Source organism: Vigna radiata, chromosome 3 (genome assembly GCF_000741045.1).
Source record: "Vigna radiata var. radiata cultivar VC1973A chromosome 3, Vradiata_ver6, whole genome shotgun sequence".
NCBI lineage: Eukaryota > Viridiplantae > Streptophyta > Magnoliopsida > Fabales > Fabaceae > Vigna > Vigna radiata.
This window is the reverse complement of record NC_028353.1, coordinates 8,493,384-8,514,667: the sequence shown is the minus strand read 5'-3', so window position 1 is coordinate 8,514,667 and position 21,284 is coordinate 8,493,384. Positions and strand designations below refer to the sequence as shown.

Genomic DNA, 21,284 nt, shown 5'->3' with positions numbered 1-21,284 from the left:
TATATATATATATATATATATATATATATATATATATATATATATATATATACTATTTAACGTAAGCAACTATATATGCATATATAGTAGTAAACAGTATTTTTAAATCAGCTAAGTAAAAAAACAGTATTTTTTATGCAATAAACTTCAACTTCTACATATTTTTCTCCTGTCTTTCTCTATCACATAATCGATAACAGTTTAAGGAATACAAAACTTAAATTTTAGACTTTTAAGTATAAATTTAACTTGGATAGTTTTAATCTGATTTAGTCACAGAAAGCAAAATCCCGTAATTAATATAGAACCCTAAATATCCTTTGTATTGAAATTTGAAAGTCAAGATAAAAATTAGTTTTTTTTGTTTTGTTTTGTTTGACCTGCTATAGTTTCAAATTTATAACAGACACAACAACATATTTTATCACCTCTACTTATTTTATAATAAACTTGTCTATCATGTTTTGCTTTCTCTCTCATGCAGAATTTGTTATAAAGACGTAGCATTAAAATAATTAAAACAGTGGCAGTGCAATTCTCTAAAAATAGTGACCGTGGATTCCACGTCTAATAAAACTAAGTGTAATCAATTCCATTTTTAAAGTATTACTTTCTCCTCCTAATAGTCACCAAAATAAATAAATAAAATAAGTATATTTTCAAATAATGAAATATTTCTCAAAGTATAAAATAATATTACCAAAATACATTGACATAAAAGCTAAACTAATGAATATTCAAAACTACTTACATAATTTAATAAAGACTTTGAAAGATATTTAGTAAAGAAAGTGGTAGCTAGTAGCAAAATTGATTATTTATTTATTAAAAGTAACTAACCAAGGAGAGTGTGAGGAAACAGAAAGAGAGACTAGCTAGGACGGCAGAGCATAAGCTTTATTGAAAAGTGGAAGAAGAAGAGTTTGTGGGAAAAATGGCATATTCTTGGGGCTTTTTATAGTTATAATAAAGAGACACATATGTATAAGAGAAGAAGGGTTTCACTATTACAGATATGCATTGAAACAGTTTTAAATAATTAGGTACATGTCATTATTTTAAAACTTTAAGTATGAGTTAGCACTTCAGAATTTTCTAAATTATTTTATAAAAACTCCTTTAATTATTTTCATGCTTCAAAGATATACAATATATATTTATGAGTATATTCTATGCAAAATCTTTTAAGTACGAGTTTCGATGTAATTCATGCAAACCAAACAGTACATTTGGTTGGTTCTACTCTGTATTTTCATCAACATCACCAGTTAAAAAAAGGACTTTCATTTGATGAATGATATTTTGTTCACGCCATGATGGGGTTGTGTTTATATATATCGAGAGAGAAAACAAAAATAAGAAAAAAAATATAGTATGTTAAAGAAAAAGAAATATTTCGATGTCTATCCAGAATAATCACACATCGTTTAATGCTTATCCTTATATCCATTACAGAAGAGTCTCTTTAATTTCTGTGTCTCTGTCAAATAATTTGATGCTATTTTGTATAGAGAAAAAATAAGAATACACACTTTTTTTTTTTTGTAAAAGTTAATAGTTACGTTGCGTAACGTCCAAAAATGGAAACAAGTGTTTCTAAGGATAAGAGGAGAAGCTAGTCCCACCAGCTTAATTGAAATGCCATTTTTTCAATAATGTTGTTTGAGAAAAAGGAAAATGAAAAAGAAAAGAAGATGAGATGCAGTTGTGAACAGCTGGTTATTTTTGGTCCCACTCAATACCTTCGATTGTGAATGAACCAAAACCAAAACCCATTAATACACATATCTTCTATGCACCAAACAATGCAGATAAGCCTTTTCTTAAAACTCTTTATTGCTTTCATAATTCTCATTTTCCTGTCTGCAAAATCTACTATTCATTTCAATATATCACATCTTATCACATTCAAGGAAATTGCCAATCTGCATATTCACTTCTCTCCTATTACCTACACGATTGAATCAAAATAGCATGGATAATGCTGATGACTGAACCCTAAAACTGTTGATAAAAAGCGTAAATAAAACTTAATAATAGACCATATATGTATGCGAATTAAATCATGAAAATATAGGATATTTGTTTCAAACTTTTTTTTTTTTGTAATATACTGTTCAGCACGTCTTTTCCGTAAGCATCGATTGCTCAGTTTAACAACATCGACCAATTAGTTCGTTGTTATCCCTTACAACGAAAATTTGAAAAATAAAACACACACATACACACATAGACACCTTAAGAGATAATGTGGAGAAGCCATATCCAAAAGCGATTTCAATAATCATCTAACACCAAACCAAAAACGGTGCCAGCTTATTCAAAAACTTGTAATTATCTATGCTTAACTTTTTTTAAGAGAAATATATCTGTTACAAACTTATATTATTGCATAGTTATAGCTTTTATTGCTATATTATTATATGTTAATAATTAACAAAAAAAAAAAGGCGTGTCTATGTGTTTCGATAAAAAATATATATTTTTTCATGGTCTGTCTTTTTATTTTCAATTAATACAAGGTGTATATCTTTTTTATTGAATATTAAAAATGCACTGATCTTAATATAATTTTAAACAAAAAAATCATTATCGATAGGTGCATTTTGAAAACAAAATAAAGACAGAAAAAAAGAAAATAATCAGAAGAGAATCTAATTTCCTTCACACCACAGGTTCTTTTCTATGGTAAGACTCGTTTGGACTGAAAGAAAAGTTTCGTTGAGTTGCTTTGCTTGGTGTGGGCCTTTCTTATTTGGGCCCTTGTACTTCCCAACGCGCAACGTTTCTACGCGCATTGACACAATACTATTCATTAATTAAGAAATGCTCTTTCTAACAAGAATTCTCAAGATAACGTTTAAGCAAATACTTTACTACAAATACACTTAATTATGTTCCTTTAGTTCAAATGTAATGATGATTTTGGTTTTAATTGTTCGATTTTGTTCTACAATTTTTAAAACATGATAACTTTAGTCTTATTGTTAATCTTTATAATCTAACTTTTCATATATATGTAAAAAAGTATCTATGTAACTATTTGTTTTTGGTAATTTCGATAATTTAATACAAATATATTAAATAAAATATGAAAATTGTTACATATAAAATAAAACAACAAAAAATCATTATTGATCAAAACCATTAATATTATACTAGGGATTCATTAGACGATAATTATCTTAGGCATACGATTTTATAATAGTTGAGTAAAAAATAAATGAAGACAATTTAATTTTTTGAGGTGATTCTAATATATTACGGAATGTCAAATGAATTTGAAATATTTGAGATTAATTATATTTTATGAAAGGTCTTTTTAAATGGATTAAAAATAAGAATTAATTATCAAAAAGTCATGTGTCATGTGCCATGTGCCATGTGATGGGTGCAGCAATACATGGCATCTAGCCATGAACCTAGTCATACACTTATTATAATTTATAATTGATGTGTGTGAATGAAGCTGCTTGCGACCCCATCTTGATATATATAAACAAATATGATGATGGCATATAATTAGGTATTGCATGTTACTACAACTATGAAAGTATTAAATATTCATGCATAATACCCATAATTTCTTTCATCCGTTTGCATCTTCCAATTGACTTTTCATACATTATATATATAAGTACGGAACTGAAGTACTTTCTATCTGTTTCTTTGATAACCTATCATTCAAATGCCCTATAATTTATACCATTTATCATTATAATATCATGCATGTTGTGTGCTGCAGAGCAGCTTGTGGGAAATGCATGTGCTGTACCACTCACGTACTACGGACATCTTAAATCATCGAATCTGTGACATGGATTTCCTTAATTACCTCAACTGGGTTAAAAGCCTTATACCCAATGATTGGATAAGGTTTTTTTCAGATTTAATTCAAAGAATAAAGTAAAAATTTAGTTTTTAAACTACACTCTTTTTCTCACTTCTACTTCCCTTCTGCTCATACCATTTATCATCATTACTTTGATCTAATATCTTTCGCTGAATTTAAGATATATCAATCCAACATATTTTTTTAGAAAGTAGATCTTTGTTCATTTGGTTTCATAAGCTTTTGTGTAAAATGTATATAGAACATGAATTTCACGTTGAATCGACCGTTTCACACCATGTAAATATAGAATGTTTAACTACTGTACACTAAATTAGTTAGATTATAGGATTTTAATCCTGTTTAGTTTAACTTCAACATTTTGGTAATTGATATCAAGGTTAACTTCCTAAATCTTTTTTTAATATAAAATAAATAAATAATCCAAAACTTGAGTTTTAAAAGTTAATTCACAATACATTTAAATTTACATACCCTCTACTAACTAACTTTAGAAAGTACTTTATTTTAAGATTTTTTTTTTCATTTATAATGACATAACACCCTGTTATGCTTAGCATTGTAAAGATCCACGTTACACATTACTCTTGAATTGATGTCATCATTTTTAGTATTTTAATTAATGCATTTAATAGAGAATATTCAATTCAAGATAAAGGAGACAAATTTGTTGGTCAACATTTCTTTTCCAACAATTTGAATTTCAGCTAGCTGTTTCTATGGGCTAAAAGGCCCTACTGCTGCTATAAATGATCATAGGAAATATGCCAAAATAGCATCAAATTAAACAATCCTTCATTGTCTTGTCACAAAGAGAGAGAGAGAAGATGGAAAAGTTCATTATGAGTGGTTTCATATTGCTTGTGGTGCTATTCACTACAGAACTTGGAGTGGCATCAGCTGCTTGGTTGCGAGCTCATGCAACATTCTATGGTGGAAGTGATGCCTCAGGAACAATGGGTAATTAATTAAAATGCATTTTCTTGTCTCATTTTTTCCCTTCATCGTGTCTATACAAAGGAGTGCAACAAACAAATAATCATGACTAAGTAATTGATTGGCAGGAGGAGCATGTGGCTATGGAAATCTCAACACAGATGGTTATGGTATAAAAACAGCTGCTTTGAGCACTGTTTTGTTTAATGACGGAAAATCATGCGGTGGTTGCTATACTATAGTTTGTGACGCAAGCCAAGTGCCCCAATGGTGCCTTAGGGGCACTTCCATCACTATCACTGCCACGAATTTCTGTCCCCCAAACTATGCTCTCCCTAATGACAATGGTGGTTGGTGTAATCCTCCTAGACCACACTTTGACATGTCTCAACCTGCATTTGAGACAATAGCAAAGTACAAAGCTGGGATTGTGCCAATTCTTTACAGGAAGTATGTTTATGATGTTATGTGAAAAGCCTTTAAATGACAGATCATATGATGAACTTAGCTTTTGCTAACTGGTAATTGTATTATGCAGAGTTGGGTGCAAAAGAAGTGGAGGCATCAGATTTAGCATCAACGGGAGAGACTATTTTGAATTGGTGCTTATAAGCAACGTAGGTGGAGGTGGAGAGATTTCTAGAGTTTGGATCAAAGGGTCGAAAATGAACAAGTGGGAAAGCATGACAAGAAATTGGGGTGCTAACTGGCAAAGCCTGAGATATCTGAATGGTCAGAGTTTGTCTTTTAAAGTTCAACTCAGCAATGGGAAGACTCGCAATGCAATCAATGCAGCACCCTCCAATTGGAGATTTGGCCAGTCTTTCATCACCAATGTTCAGTTCTGAAAACTGAAAAATTAATGCATCTATCTATATTACTGTTTGACTCTTCTTCTATTCCCTAAGCCTGTAACAATTACTGCTATAAATATTCCATGTGGTTCTGGCTCAGCAATTTGAGTATTGCAATGAAGCCTACCAACTTTGGTCTCTATTATTTACATAAGCACGAAACATATTGAATTAATATTGGAAGCTTACGTTTTACTTCTGACGTACTAATATATCTTAATTATCATTTTCTGATATCTTTTTTATTTATTTTAAACATTGGTATAAAACACCGACATCCGAATCAATTATTTCTTTTTTTTTTTTCAATTTGTACATAAGTTTTGTCGCATGGTTTATGTTTTGATTTCAGACAAAAACCTTTTCATATAAGTTATCAAGCTGAGATGTAAATGCAAACTATGAAGAAAAAACAATAGATGAAAAAAACGATACAATTGGAAGGTCCTTGCAAGAAGCTGAGAAAGAAAGTGAATTGGACCAAATAGTAAGAAGAAACTCATCGATCAAATTAGATTATTGAATTGTCCGACCAAATAAATGTTTTTATTGTTAATACTCCATTTGACATTATTAGGTGATTAATATTTTTTTTCTTACATGATGAAAGGTTGTCTATAGAAGAAAAAACTCGTAGTAGGTCTGGTTAACTTAAAATAGCTGGACAATTATTTAGAATCGCAACAAACATTATATTCCTTATGCGACAATGTATATTTTTAATGGGAGTTAATCGTATATAGATAATGGATGATGATTTTGACAATCCAACAAAAGTTAATATAGATGGTAAAATTCCATTTTCATATATTTAATACAATTATATGTTCCGAAATCAAGCTCGAGATTATTATTAAATTAGAGTAATATAATATTAGTTAATTCACTTGTTTCGAGATAATACATGCAAAAAAAATCACCTTCGTTAACATGAAATTATTCTAGATCGGATTTTTAAAGCAATTATCGTCAAAATATTATCATATTAGCATTATAATATATAAATGAATGATTGCAAACATTATTGAGATTGTGAAAAAATTATAAGTAAAAAAAGAAGGAAATAATGCCTGTTTAAATTTGTTTTAAATCGTATGAATGAAACAAACATGATAATTTGGACAAACCATGCGAGATTTAAATTTGAATCTAAAGCAATAAAATTTTATATGAACAACATCCTTTATAAACAATTAGTTGTGTTATATTTTGTCCATTGGATCTTTACTAATTTCATCCTTTTCATTTTTCAGTGTAGCAGTTTCTTCATCACCCTTGTTGATTTCTTCGTGCTTCATATTGGGAGGTGGTGGTAATGTTTTCGTCACCAGATCAACTATTTCGGTTACCTCTTTCTCTTCATCTGGAAAACGCCCCTCACAATTCTCTATGATCTGTGTAATTAAACTGATCAATTACAGTTTCGAAAGGGTAGCTATTCAAATGGACTAAATTTTTGAAAGAGTATGATCAGTCAAATCTAAGTCCTATCTACCAAGAATGGAGAACTCGAGATTTAGAATTAGAGATAACAACACTCTTTGGCCACAAAATTATTATCAAACTTAACACAGCCCTACAATTTTTTGGCTTAAAAAAGCATTCCTATTTCATATGCATAGTAAAAAATGGCAGACTTGCAAACCTGATGATTCCAAACACCTTGCTCCTTAGACAAACACAATTAATTAATCAGGAGTTAACATATCCAAAAGCAAATTTCTCAAGAATATGAAAATCAGCTACAGGGCTAAAAAAAAGTATAGTCCTTCCAAAGAAATTATTTTTATTTTAGTCTGTACAAAATAAATCGACAACTTTTAGTCTTTCATTTATTTTTAACCCTCTCTGGAACTAATTTTCTTAAACAAAAAAATATCATAGACACTGAACAAAAATCCAAAGTTTTACAGGGACTAAACTTCGTTAATCCTTCTTAATATCTTTAAGTTTGAAGTTTAAAACCTACTTATAGACCATAATCTGTCATGTAAAAATATTTTATCTCGTCATCTAATTAGAAATGATCGTGTATAACAAGTTAAAAATGTCTAATAATATACTCCACCATTCCCTTAAATGAGCAAAGCTTGTGGTAGGTAAAAGTTCACTAAAGGTAGCAAAACAGAGAGATTTAAAAACTAAGAAGATTGAATGTTGTTGTAGATTTGGTCATCAGGATTTGCCCATGACCACTACCATATGTATTCAAACCAAAGACAATCCCTTGCATGAAAACCTCCTTATGGATGTATGCAGCCTTATCCTTGTAAATGGAGAGTGGAGAGTGTGTTCCCAATATTTGAACCTATGACCTCTTTAGTTCACAAGGCAGCACCTCACTTTTCACTACAGTTCACTTTTGTTGCTTATATGCTAGTGTTGAAAAGTTACATTACACCAAAAATAATACAAGAAAATACGTCATACTTTAAAGCTACAGACACAACAGAAAATACATCGCAGAGCTAATAACTTCTAACTAAATGGTTAGGTGTAAAATAAATGGGAAAATCAAATTTTGATACTTACAGGGAATATTTCAACTTCAGCAGCTGGCCTAGTGTTCAATATGTTCAGAACCTCAGCTTTAGCTAGGTCATGCCGTTTAATGCTTGTCAAAAACTCATCTATGCTCTCTCTTGTTTGATCAGAGGCAGCAGTGTCAACCAAATAATCATAAACCTGCTAGATATGCAGCAGATTCATCTACCAATAAAACTCAAAATATATTGCCATTAAAAAAAAGCAAATTTAACCTTGTATTCAGAGTGCGCTACTTTGGCAATAACCCTTGTTGGATCCTTTGAAGCTCCTTTAGCTCGGAAGAAATCAAGGACCTCAAAATTTGTGAGTACACCAGCATTGGCCTCTAAGCTATGACACAGTAAACATCAATCATATGCCAGTAGATAAGGAAAAGGTTCAACTGAAATTAGTGTATTAATCTGAAAAACAAACAAAAATGGTGGAAACATACATTTTCATTTGTGAATCACGAGAGAGAGAGAGAGAGAGAGAAAAGGAAGTAATAGAGAGAGTGTCTCCTTTGCTTCTGCAATAAAAGCCAATATGTAAACACAAAATTAAATAATTGAATTTTCACATAATACATCCTAACACAGTTTAAGTTTAGCACGCGAAATTTGGGTGGGGTGTTAGAAGTGGGTTTTAGGCCTAACTCAACCTCACAAAACCGGCTTGTAAGGTGAGGTTTGCACTTCACTTATATATTATAATTTGGCCTTATCTCGATGTGGGACTTCCAACACACCCCCTTCACGCCAAGATATAGACATCTCGTGCGTGATAGTAGAAATTGGGTGGTCCAATAACGGTCCGATAGTGGGTGGAATAGAAGAATAGAATGTCCACTTAGAACTCACTAGGATAGGCTTTTAAAGATGGCTCTGATACCATGTGGAAAATAATACTCATTTATTATTCAAATAATGAAAAATACATTCTGATACTCTTTATTTGTAGTAATTTAATTATCCTAAAAAGAGAAATGGAGAAACTAGGAAATCTTGAAAAAATAAAAGATCATGTATATATTTCCTCTAGTTAGGAAGATTCTAAAAGATATTATCTCAATTTACAACACTCCCCCTCAAACTGCATCATACAAAGATAGTATGAAACAACCTTGAAATAGACAAACTCAATAAACCCAATAAATCAACTTGGACAGCAACGGACGAAAGCGAACTCGCACAATGAAACTTCAACTTGGACATCAATGGACGAGGATGAACTCGCAGAATGTATTTTTCATGATTTGAATAATAAATCAGTATTATTTTCCACACATGGGGTGGACATCAGAAGCAACAAAATTGAGTAGGGTGTGATTAAAACAATTTAAAGGGTATGTCCCCATTCCAAACTAACAGATTTTGGCCAACAAAACCCTACCTTCCGAACAAAGATTTAATTTAAACCCAATTAAAAACAAAAACAATTAAGAAATGAAAAATTGATAAATTGGAAACCCAAATGATAAAGAAAAGGAATGAGTGCTCACCAACCGCGTCCTACTGCCTTGCACTGTCAATAAAGAGCAGGATTTGATTAGAGAAGTGATACAGAGAAGAAAGAAATGCACTTTCGACTTCACTTTCTTCTCCACAAAATGGGTTCTGAGGGAAAGAGCCGGAGATCCTTCACTCTACTGAAGGCACCAGAGAGGACAATTGCGTTTACTGGTACTAGTTTGCAAAAAGTACTATTTTTATTTTTGCAAGTACTTTTTTTATTGTTTTAGTTTTTATAACTAAAACTTTTACTATGTAATTCTTGCAAATATTTCTATTCTTATTTTTCAGTCTTATGAGTTTTATTAGAAGTGTAAAAACTGTAATTGTAGATTTTAATAACACGAACACAAATGCTGAGACGATAGAATATAGAAACGTAAGAAGGAGAAGTTTGTTTTCAAAACTGATTTTTTTTTCGAATGAATATGAACATATGAAGAACCCTATTAGTTAAAACTTTCGAATACTAGTATAACTCGTTAGATTTATATAACTTAAAGTATGCTAAAGTAAGAATGTAAAGGGAAGAAGTGAATATATATAGTATGGGAGGAAGGAAAAGCGACAGAAATCAGTTGAAGTGTGTCGGGTAAGAAGAAGGCAATGACTATTGGAAATTTTGTTAAAAAGGTAGTGGTTGAGAATGACAAGGTTGGAAAGATAAGTGTAAGAATAAAGCTTGTAAAGATGAATGGAAATAAAGAGAAGATTTATTATGTATGACTAAGGAAAGGGAGAAAAGATTAATGTTTTGAATTTGCTTGTGACAAAGATAGCTACTTTATACAGAGATGGAGCAGATGCATGGTAAATGATCTGATGATGGTTAAGCATTAACAAATCAAAGCCCTTCAACTTAAATTCCAATTAGCCAATGAGACCATACTGGTTTTATTTACATTATTTTTCATCTCAATTTTACCTCTTAATATTTTTATTTTTCTTTCAATATTTGATGACGTTTATCGTTTTTTTTCTGGTTCAAAATCACCCTCAAAATAGGACAACTTATCATAGTGCAAGTTTAAACTAAAATTAGAATTTATGATCTATATCGAAGTTGAATTTGTAGATGTAAAGTCCGTGTTATTATATCATAAACTCTTGTTTCGTTTTATTGTTAGCCTTCAGAAATGGTGGTTTGGAGTAATATTGTAGAATGGGCAGCAGCAAAGGTTATAAATTGAAGAATGATTTAGGTCCCACAAGGCAGCTGCGGCAACGAACAATTCCAAATTAAGTGTGTACCGTCATCCCCAAACAAGCTCAGTCAACTTCAAATTTATCCATATCTTAATCTTTCACTTCCCAAATTCATTTCAAATAAAGCCACAACATACATTTATTCTTTCACCAAATCTCAATATATATTGAACATTTTACCCAAAACCTAACTGATTATTTCCATCTTTCAAGTATTCCAAACAGTGAACTATTTCAAATGTTAACTTTTTTAAACAAGAAATGTCACTTTTAAATTGACTATTTTGTAAATAAATGGTCAACTGAAAAGGACTGTTTTGATAAAATAGACATTAAAGGGAAAAGGAGGTTCTTCTTTAAAAATATGATAGGCTAATTTTGATTTCTAAAATAATTTTACTTCTTCTAACCCAAAATTGTTACATTATGAAAGGAACATGCAAAAATGACAGAGTCGTATTTTTAAAAAAAAAATATAAAAAAATGATTATCCGGATGATCTCCAAATCCTTCCCTCCAAGGAAACCACCATAACAGAAACATCATCATGATATTTACGGCGATCTCCATGAGGAATATCCAGCAATTCATGAAAATCCATTCCTGCAAAAAAACTTCATCATCAAAAATGAATGGCATAATAATAATAATGACATGAGTAGAAGAAAGTATAGGTGACACTGACCGTTCTTTTTTGCGGCACGGAATAGAAGCTCTGCTATAAGGTATTGTGCAGGATCGCCTTCGGGAACATTTTCCATGAACCAGGTGACATGGGCGACTACCTCTTCATTGCTGAAATATTGGTATAAGCCGTCAGAAGACAGCACCAGGAACCGATCACTTGAAGAAAGCCGATGATGAACAACAGACGAAGCGCAACTTAGGTAAGGACCATTGCCCACATAATCAACTCGAAACATCTTCAGTAGAGGTTCGTTAAAACATGGCTAAATCATACAATTTTAGTTAGAAATTGTTTCACAAAACAACAATAACTATTCTTCATTATTTATTCTCACCATCCAAAATATTAGTACTGTGTCTGTAACCAAATATGCTCCTATTGACATCTACTTTTTTACCTAGGTTATAACCAAATAACAATGAACCCTGTATTTTTCTATCTTTCGTAAATCAAATTACACCTCAAATTGATTGAATTTACAAATCAATATTTGCCAAGTTAAAGAAAATAACATGCAATGTTCAAAAACTATCTTGAAGTGCGATCAGCACTACAATAAAAAGTGCATGATAAACATCACAATTTAAAATGTAAAATAGCTTAAAAGGTAAATGCATAAAATAAAAGGAAAGAGGAAGAAACTATTAAAAGCATCAAGACAAGAGAAACAAAGTAAAAAAAGAATGACTTGTAGTGCAAATTGCAAGAATATAAATATAAATTGAAAACAAAGTAAATATACTGAAAATGCAAAGAATTTATTGAAAGAAGAGATGATTACACTCAATTCGTTACTCAATAGGCATTGATGTGTAAGGTGTTACAAAGAGTTTGGTGTAGTAAGTGTTTCAGCAATGATGAATATCTACGAGTTTTTTAATATATAACCATGTAGTAGCCAAAATGCAGATGTAAATTATTTTCTGTATGTGAATTATCATAAACTATTTCATTACGAACTTCATAATATCAAAGCCATAAAGTCTGCATCTCTGATATCATGCATATACCGGAGGCCCGAAAGTTGGTCTTGTCACTACTGTAGGGAGAAAAATTAATAGCTCTACAGAATACTGGGGTGATCACACAAATACAAGAGAAAGATTCAAATTCGGTGATACACAACATGTATAGAGTAAATGAATGTATAATGACGCATATCATAACTAAATTCAACATGCTACCACTTTATTATTCTTTAGGAACAAATCTGTCACTGACCATCACAAACAAACTATACTAAAAATTTTAAATGTAAAGTGAAGATCAAAGAATATGCTTTATCTCTGATATGTTTTACCTACCCTTTAAAGTAGGTTACACTTGAAAAGTCAAAATATAACTAATTCACAATTGACTCCATCATCTGCTTATCCACCAACTCCTTTTTTGGTTAACATTTTGACAGTTAAACGAGAAAATCAGAAAGTATGATCGACTTCTAATGAACAGGAACCCCCTTAATGCATTGATTGGAGATACTCATTCTTGCAAGAGAAACGTTTATGAATTTACTTTCAAGGATACACGAATATATAAAAGGAGACAGCATGAATTTAAAAATATGTATATTTTTATGCTCAAAATCTGAAAGTTGGCATGTCATGGAAAAAAAAATGTATGAAATATGAACACAAGTGTAATCCCACCAATAAAACTATGGACAAAAGGACTGGAGCAAACTAAAATTCAGATAGCCAAAGTCAGAAGATCAACTGACCCTCTTCAGGAATCCAGCACCAAATGCTCTGGTCACTTTTAATTGTCCTTTCACTCGATCATTAAATATGGCCTGATTATCATCAGGGTGTTCTGCTCTTATTCTAAAAACTTCCTGCCACCAGAATTGAATAACATTGGTAAACTACTTTAACAAATACAACCAAATCTCCTTTCCAGTAAAGACAAATAATTCAATGTTTGTATAAGGTGTTACTCAATCCTTCTGTTGTTTACCCAAAATTTCTAATCACTTTGATTTTTTTTTTCTTGAATTTCAGAAAGCATCAGATATAAATAATAAGAAAATCGCACTACTCCTTCACAACTGTATGTTGTATGCGCAAATACTAGATGTAATATAGGCAGAAGATAAAAGTACGTAAGAATATGCTAGGTCCAGATCTTATGGAAGAAATATGAAATAAGGGTAAATGAGATTCAAAAAGGTGATCATAAATAAAGTTCTTTGAATTCAATAGGTGATATTAGAAAAACTGAAGATATTTGCTTTAATTTTTTGTTAGATAACTCAGTTCTAAATTGAAAAAAAAAAAAAAAAATCCTCCAGCAATATTGCCAACAAGTCTGACCGGACCTGATTTGATCCAGAGAATTACACCTAAGCATGGATTTCTCCATTTACCAACTATATCTTACTTCTCATTTTGTTTAAAAGCAGGAGAATAAAGAAAAAACAACCTCTAGCAAATGCCCAATGACTATTCACAAATGGGTTTCTCATATAAATTCAAATTTGAGCATTCCTAGGCATTTAAATGCGAAAAATAGTTAAGAAAAACATGTAGAGACAAGATAAATCAACAACATATACATGACAATTCAATAAACCACGTAAGACTAGCTGATCACAATTTAGAAATATAAATTTGACCATAACAACCTACAGTTCATCAATGAAAAAAAAAAAAAACACACCTCTTCTATACTTGTGCTGTGATCTGTAGAAAGCTGAACAGCCCTCATTTTCAATCTGCACATGGATATCTCTCGATTTTTGTTTATCTTGTTAACATGCTTATTAATATTGTGCACTGGGGACTCCTCCGAAATTCTGTCCAGCTCCATGCCTACTAATGACTCTCTAGAACGATTCCTATGCCTCATGTCATCTTTGACGAGACATGGATTAGGATGACGATCATTTGGTCGTTCTTGAGCCAAAATGGCTCGACTATCTCCTAGGTTCATAACATAGACATCTTGATCCTTCATCAGCATCACTAAAACACATGATCCCATTAAGGCAAGCTCTGGATTTTTATCCATACTATTCTCCACCATTTTCAAGTATTCTTCTTCTGTTCTTTCAAGAGCCCGAGCCATTGCTCTTAAAACTGCACTATGATCTACTCCAGACTTACATATTCTAATGGGTCCTGAGGATTTCACTAATTTCTTGTCAAAACAAGTTTCCTCCCTATGCCAATCATAACTCCAAGGAAAAAGTTTCTTACGTAAGGACTTTTGTTTCCTGTACATTTTTCTGATTTTTGTACCAATAAATGACTTTCTTATATTCTGTCTTTGTCCTGAAACAGAAAAGGGAGCTATAGGCTCCAGATTAGTCGAACTAAACCCAGGGCGTCCATTTTCCCCCGAAGTAGTAGGACACTCATCCTGGTGTCCAGATCTATCCTCTTTACCATCAGATGAGCAGAACCTCAACTGCCTTTCTTGTGTTATTTCAGCAGGAACTATAGAATCCTTGCCTTGTTCTGACACTTGTTCATTCCAAGATTCCATCTGAAGTAGCTCATAAAGTCGCACACTTCTTCTGCCTTGACCACTCAATTGTCCAATTGGAACAGATACAGGAACAGGATGCTCAATACTGGGACTTCCACAATTTTTCTGTTCAACATTTACCTCAATTTCAGCATTTACCTCCACTATCTCACTATTAGATGGCTGATCCTTGACCATTACTGGACAAGAAGTTCCTGTACAGCACGGTCTTTCTTCATTTGAAATGTTATTAGCATCAGACGTTTCCTCCCTACCGGATTCTAGAGCAACTACATCATTTCCATTATTAAGGACATCAGGTTTGAGTGGATCAACAGGATTATCTTCATAATCCCAGAGCAACCCTTCTAATTCCTTGTCTATAAACTTATAAAGATGACTCATCAGAAAATCAGGTGCATCTGGTCCACTAAAACCATCATATATCCCAATAAACAACCACCCTTGTTCTTCAGAAAGCACAACATGAACCCTATCTTCACCGGCCTTACCATGAGCCCACTGCAAATTTTGTGTATGTTTATACTCCAAATCAGATGATCCAACTTCAGTACAGTTTCTAGAAACTTCAGACCGAAACTTCGCCTCTTTGGAATTCCAAGCTAGTTGAGACACCGGATGAAGGAATAACCGCTGCACCCAACTGACACCCATGGAGTTCTTGGAAAAAGTCCGAGAAAAAGTGTTTCTCATTGGACCACTCACACTTCTCATGAGGCGCTGGAGGTGTGGCCTTCGGCGACCACGAGCAAGGGGGGCTGAGAAGTTGGACTTGTCAGTGGCATCAAGAGGTCCTGACATTACTCCCTTCTCTATCGGCCCAGACATGAAACCACCACCCTTATCCAAGGGACCGGAAGCAAATCTCTCCAAGGGTCCCGACATGAATCCATTCAAAGGTCCAGAACCGCGGGGAACAGGCTGCAAAGGGATTGCAGCAAAGGACGAGGTTCCCTCAAAGGATGCAGCAGGCTCTAGAACATCACTAGCAAGTAGAGCATTCTGGTTACCAGTCCTGGCAGTGGAAACATTGGCACTGACCGAAGCCCCTGATATTGTCTTGAATGTTGTCTCCGGAACATTCTTGCCAGGCCTCTCTTCGATGCTCTCATGCCTAAATGAACCACTCAATGTCTCAGAATCAAGGGTGCTAGAATCAACGGTGAACCTCTCAGAGTTTGAAGGGGTAATGGCAGGAGATTCAAAAATAGAAGGCCTCACGTAACAAAAAGAGTGGCCTAAACCTTCATCTAATGGCTCTAGAAACTCCAAATCAACACCACTTTTGCCATTAAACGGCACCAAACAGCCAACAACACGAGAAGTGCCGTTGCCCATTATTGTCCCAACAAATGCAAACACCCCTGACAAAGAGATGCCAACACCACAAGGTTTCTGAACACAAGCACCATTACCAGATACAAATACAAACCAGACGAAAACCTAATATAGCCCTAATTATTAAACAGCCCATGATTACACATGTCACGAACATGCACCACCATCATCATCATCATCATGGTCATCAAATTCCGAGGCTGAAAGCGATGCGACCCATTTGCTGCTTCTTGACAAGGCAACATAAAAAGAGACGAAAACACTGTCTGCAAAGTGGGTCTGAATGAAAAACAAAATCCCTGAAACAGCGCGAAAGGGGTAAAGCAGGAAACGAAGTTTTGGTGGGAAAATGTTGCGATCTAACCTGACGGACAGTGGTTGGGAAACAGATCTAAGAACTGGAAAGAGGGTGCGGTGAAAGAGAGGTGAGAGGCGAATAGAGAGGCAGACCCATTTTAGAAGGCAGAGTTTTTTTCCTTCTTCGGCGCGGAATCTGACAGATGAACATGAATGAAAGCGTGGGCGAACTGAATCATGAACGAAGGAAGATGGGGGCTTCTGAGGGGAATTGAGAAGAGGTGTGAAATGAAGTGAGTGTGTGTTTGACTAACCGTAGAGAGCTGAGTGAGGGAGAAGACAACAAGAGCAGAAGATGAGAGCCTTTTGTTTTTCTGTCCAATTTTAATTCTTCTTTTTACTCTTTCACTTTCCTTTTCCTCACCTAAACCATAAATTAACTACTAATGCCTCATTACATCTTATTATGGATATATAAACACTCTCTCATTACATTCTAACCTTTAGTCACAAATCATTATTAATATCATTTTACTTTTTAAAAGTAGTACTTGTACAATTCTAAAACTTTTTTAGAGGAATACCTCACACATACAATACTTAAATATGTTACTAGTGGGGTGGGTATGATACAGTCATTTATTATTATTTTTTTTTTAATTTTAATATGTTAGTCCCTGTAATTTTAATTTATTATTAGAGTATTTTAGTTAAATAATAAATTATACACAGAACATGACATGACTCATGTGCCATTGAAATGTGACATTTCCTGTATAATGTAATTTAAAGACAAAACTCTTTTGAGAACTAAAATACTAAAATATTTTATCCAGAAAAAAAGAAATAAGATATACATATAAAATAAATTGTTATTGGTAGGGATTTGGTTTGACTAGGAAGAAATAAGACTCAAACACGGAGGGTCTCTTTCGTTGAGTTTCGAATGGTTTGGGAGGTAAATTTAATACAAACTTTAAATAAAACAATAATATAAGTTTTACATATAATTTTTATTGAAAAATCTAATTTATTACTTTAAAACAGATTTTTCTCTCTTAACGTTTTTTGTATACCGTAATTAAAATCCAAAATACTACAGAAAGTGGAATCGAATACTCTATAATATACATACTTTCCTCCAAATGATTGCTAGTTTTTGGAGCCGTTGAAGTCAATAAATTAGCTATGCCCATCATCACTCTCATCAATGAAATTGGATGGGTGGAATCAAGTGGGTCATACCAAACAATCTTTTAACATCGCTTTTATTGTTATATTCTTTCAAAACAATTTTTATTACATGAAAAACATTCTACAAAATAAATAACTAAAAATATATAATATAATAAATGCATATTTACTTATCTATTTATTTGACCACTTAACTGTGGATTAAAAAATGAATATGCATGTGTGGTACTTTTGAATGTTTGACATAATAGGAGAATAGTTTCGTAATTGCAGACATGAAGCAATCAATCCGAAAAACTTTGAGAAGAAAATGCAACGATACTCTTAATTTTCTATTTCTTTGACTTGTGGGTTCATATAATTGAGAAACTTGTTTTCTGCTCCACGCCAGGGTCTTTAGATCTTCTTTCTCTTCTAACAAGTTTAATATATTTATTTTCTTTATTTTAATATTTCGACAATTACACAATTTCTGCTTAAATTCTTTACCCTACCACCGTCTCTCATTAATTATAAGGCCCCAATATTGGGGTTACGTTTTTGTCTCACTTCTGAGGTGAAAACAAAGTCCTAATAACCGTGTAAGCATTTTGCTTTTCCATGTTTTCGAATGACAATTTTATTTATTGTTGAAGTCATTAAATAAGCAGAGTATTTTATAATTTAGCTAAAATATCAAACACTATTATGATTTAAGCATGTTTTTTTAGAAGGGCTGATAACTCTTGAATATATATATATATAGGGGTTTGTTAACTTGCGTACGCCTGTTTTTCAGTTGGTACATTTTAGCAATGTGTACCGGGTTTCAGTAGACAAAAATACTTTTATATATCATGAATTATAAGTTTTAAGGTTAAGGGTATTTTAATAATTTTCATTCTCAAAATTAAAAAAATAAAAAAAGAAACCCCCAAACCCTTACCCACCTCTCTCATTCCTCTCAACCCTTTCTCTTTCATCTCTTTCACTCCAACCTTTTNTTTGTCATCCCTACTCTAGCTCCAATTGAAAGAAAATCAGAAACATTTGCCTTATTTTAATAATTTTCATTCTCAATACTAAAAAAAGAAAACCCCAAACCCTTACTCACCTCCTTTATTCCTCTCACCCCTTTCTCCTTCATCTCTCTCACTCAAATGTTTTCTCTATCATCTCTGCAATAGTCCCAACTAAAAAAACACTCATTATTAAATAATTTACATTTGTAAAGAGTTGAGTCATTCACATATTCACCTTTCGAAAAAATTTCATTCAAACTCTCTTTAATTTCATTATCTTCACTATATATATTATAGTCGATGAGCACAACTTGCTCCAAGACTTATCAACATCCTTCCTTTACATTCTAAGACTACTACGTAACATTGCTCCGTGGCCATTTAATTTTTTTGGTAGAAATTCATTAACTTGTTTTCCTTTATTAAAGAAAAAAAAATCAAAATACAATAAAATTCTCAATTATAAAATCAAACCATAAAAATTCTAAATCTTGAAATTTTATTTATAATTATATAAAGAAAAAATTAGGTGCTTTAATTTTTTTATTTATGTAAGTATTTTTTTTCTCTAACCATTTTATTTAATAATGAGTGTTTTTTTAGTGCAGAGATGACAGAGAAAATGTATTGAGTGAAAGGAGATGAAGGAGAAAGGGTTGACAGGAATGAATGAGGTTTGGGGTTTTTTTTTTTTTAATTTTGAGAATGAAAATTATTAAAATAAGCAAGTGTTTTTGATTTTTTTTCAATTAGGGCTATACAGATAAAATGTTGGAGTGAAAGAGATGAAAGAGAAAGGTTGAGAGGAATGAGAGAGGTGGGTAAGGGTTTTGAATTTCTTTTTTTTTTTTAATTTTGAGAATGAAAATTATTAAAATACCCTTAACCTTAAAACTTAGAATTCATGATATAAGGGTATTTTTGTCTACTGAAACCCGGTACACATTGCTAAAATGTACCAACTGAAAAATAGGTGTACGCAATTTAGCAAACCCCATATATATATATATATATATATATATATATATATATATATATATATATATAAGTATATCATTCATTTTCATTACAAAATAAACGTACAGATTCTCTATATTTTTTTAAAAGAGGGAAGACCATCTATACATTGATTCCAAAAGTCAAAAAAATATTCTTAATTAAACTAATATTGTTTAGTCTTTAAAACATTATTCGAATTTCAAAACTACCAGGAAATTTACACTTATTACTATTTAATATACGATGATCATGAGGAGAATTCAAAACACAATATTAACAAAAGCACTATATGAAATAATACATTTAATAAAAAAAAAAATCATATTATAAAAGATTTTAAAATAACTTAAATATCAAATTTGAAATAAAACAAAAATAATTTTCATATGTCACACGTTTATTTTCATTCACAATTTTCTCACCACATAGAATATATATATATATATATATATATATATATATATATATATATTTATATATAACATTGTTAACACAATTTTTCGAAAGATTAATGTATTGATTGATTAAATTTTTGAAATTCTAATCATATCATGCTTACTACTAAATGATTTATTTATGTACCAACTAAAATCAATGTTTTCAAATTAAGTCGTTAATTCACTAACTTTTTAAATATAATATCTTTTTATACTATATTATTTATCATGTGAAATCTTCCTCGATTCACACCACTATATGTCCTATATTATGACTTAGACACTAGTGGAGTTAGAATAATCTTACATTTAAGATCTCATTCGATGATTTTTTTTTTGTTAAATACCTCTTTTGGTCCCAGTTTTGGTAATGAATATTCGAAATGGTTCCCATTTTATTTTTTGGTTCAATGTGGTCCTAAAGAACGTAATTATGTTCAATTTAGTCCTTTTTCTCTTCAATGTAGTCCTAAAGAACATAATTTATGTTCAATTTAGTCCTTGTTTGTGGTTTACGAAATTTGTAAAAAGGACTAATTTGAACACAAATTAAGTTCTTTAGGACTACATTGAACAGAAAAAGGACTAAATTGAACACAATTACGTTCTTTAGGACTACATTGAACAGAAAAAATAAAACGGGGACCATTTTGAATATTCGTAACCAAAATTGAGACCAAAAAAAGTATTTAACCTTTTTTTTTCATTAATAAGATAAATTACTTATTTAATTTCACATATAGCATATTGTTTGTTATATATTTACTAATATATCACAGTTTTTAATAGGTTTAAAATTTCGTTTTAGGAAAACCGAATTTTAATATCTTTCAAAATGTTTTTATAAAAATTAAAATTCAAAATTGGTTTGTTAAGAATGTGAATCATGTGAATAGTTTGGAGTTTTAACTTACAGGAATTTACTTTTACTTTTTACTTTCAAACATTTCTCACT

The 21,284-nt window shown here is 31.7% G+C and overlaps 3 protein-coding genes and 1 pseudogene across 4 annotated transcripts in view; 1 reads left to right on the top strand and 3 right to left on the bottom strand.

Annotated features, from left to right (window-relative positions):
- The window catches only part of LOC106758007 (mannan endo-1,4-beta-mannosidase 4), a 3,431-nt gene extending 2,474 nt beyond the window's left edge, over positions 1-957 (bottom strand). Inside the window, exon 1 of the mRNA XM_014640889.2 lies at positions 841-957. The gene's annotated coding sequence lies outside the window, so the exon portion shown is untranslated. The remainder of the gene's footprint in view (positions 1-840) is intronic.
- Positions 958-4,647: 3,690 nt separating this feature from the next.
- LOC106757100 lies at positions 4,648-5,839 on the top strand (annotated as a pseudogene).
- Positions 5,840-6,686: 847 nt separating this feature from the next.
- Positions 6,687-9,881, bottom strand: LOC106757346 (DNA-directed RNA polymerase III subunit RPC9). Its single transcript, XM_014639993.2, has 5 exons — positions 9,671-9,881; positions 8,624-8,698; positions 8,403-8,520; positions 8,176-8,328; positions 6,687-7,037 (listed from the first exon to the last, which is right to left on the bottom strand). The coding sequence occupies exons 2-5, from the start codon at positions 8,629-8,631 to the stop codon at positions 6,846-6,848; spliced, it is 471 nt and encodes a 156-aa protein (XP_014495479.1). The 5' UTR covers positions 8,632-8,698; positions 9,671-9,881; the 3' UTR covers positions 6,687-6,845.
- Positions 9,882-10,760: 879 nt separating this feature from the next.
- Positions 10,761-17,124, bottom strand: LOC106757700 (protein phosphatase 2C 32). 2 transcript variants are annotated; one of them, XM_014640454.2, is made up of 5 exons: positions 16,766-17,124; positions 14,233-16,680; positions 13,295-13,408; positions 11,572-11,836; positions 10,761-11,489 (listed from the first exon to the last, which is right to left on the bottom strand). In XM_014640454.2, the coding sequence occupies exons 2-5, from the start codon at positions 16,399-16,401 to the stop codon at positions 11,374-11,376; spliced, it is 2,664 nt and encodes an 887-aa protein (XP_014495940.1). In that variant the 5' UTR covers positions 16,402-16,680; positions 16,766-17,124; the 3' UTR covers positions 10,761-11,373. The 2 variants fall into 2 exon arrangements, with proteins under 2 accessions (XP_014495940.1, XP_022635078.1); XM_022779357.1 differs by having other exon boundaries at positions 14,233-16,667.
- Positions 17,125-21,284: the final 4,160 nt, after the last annotated feature.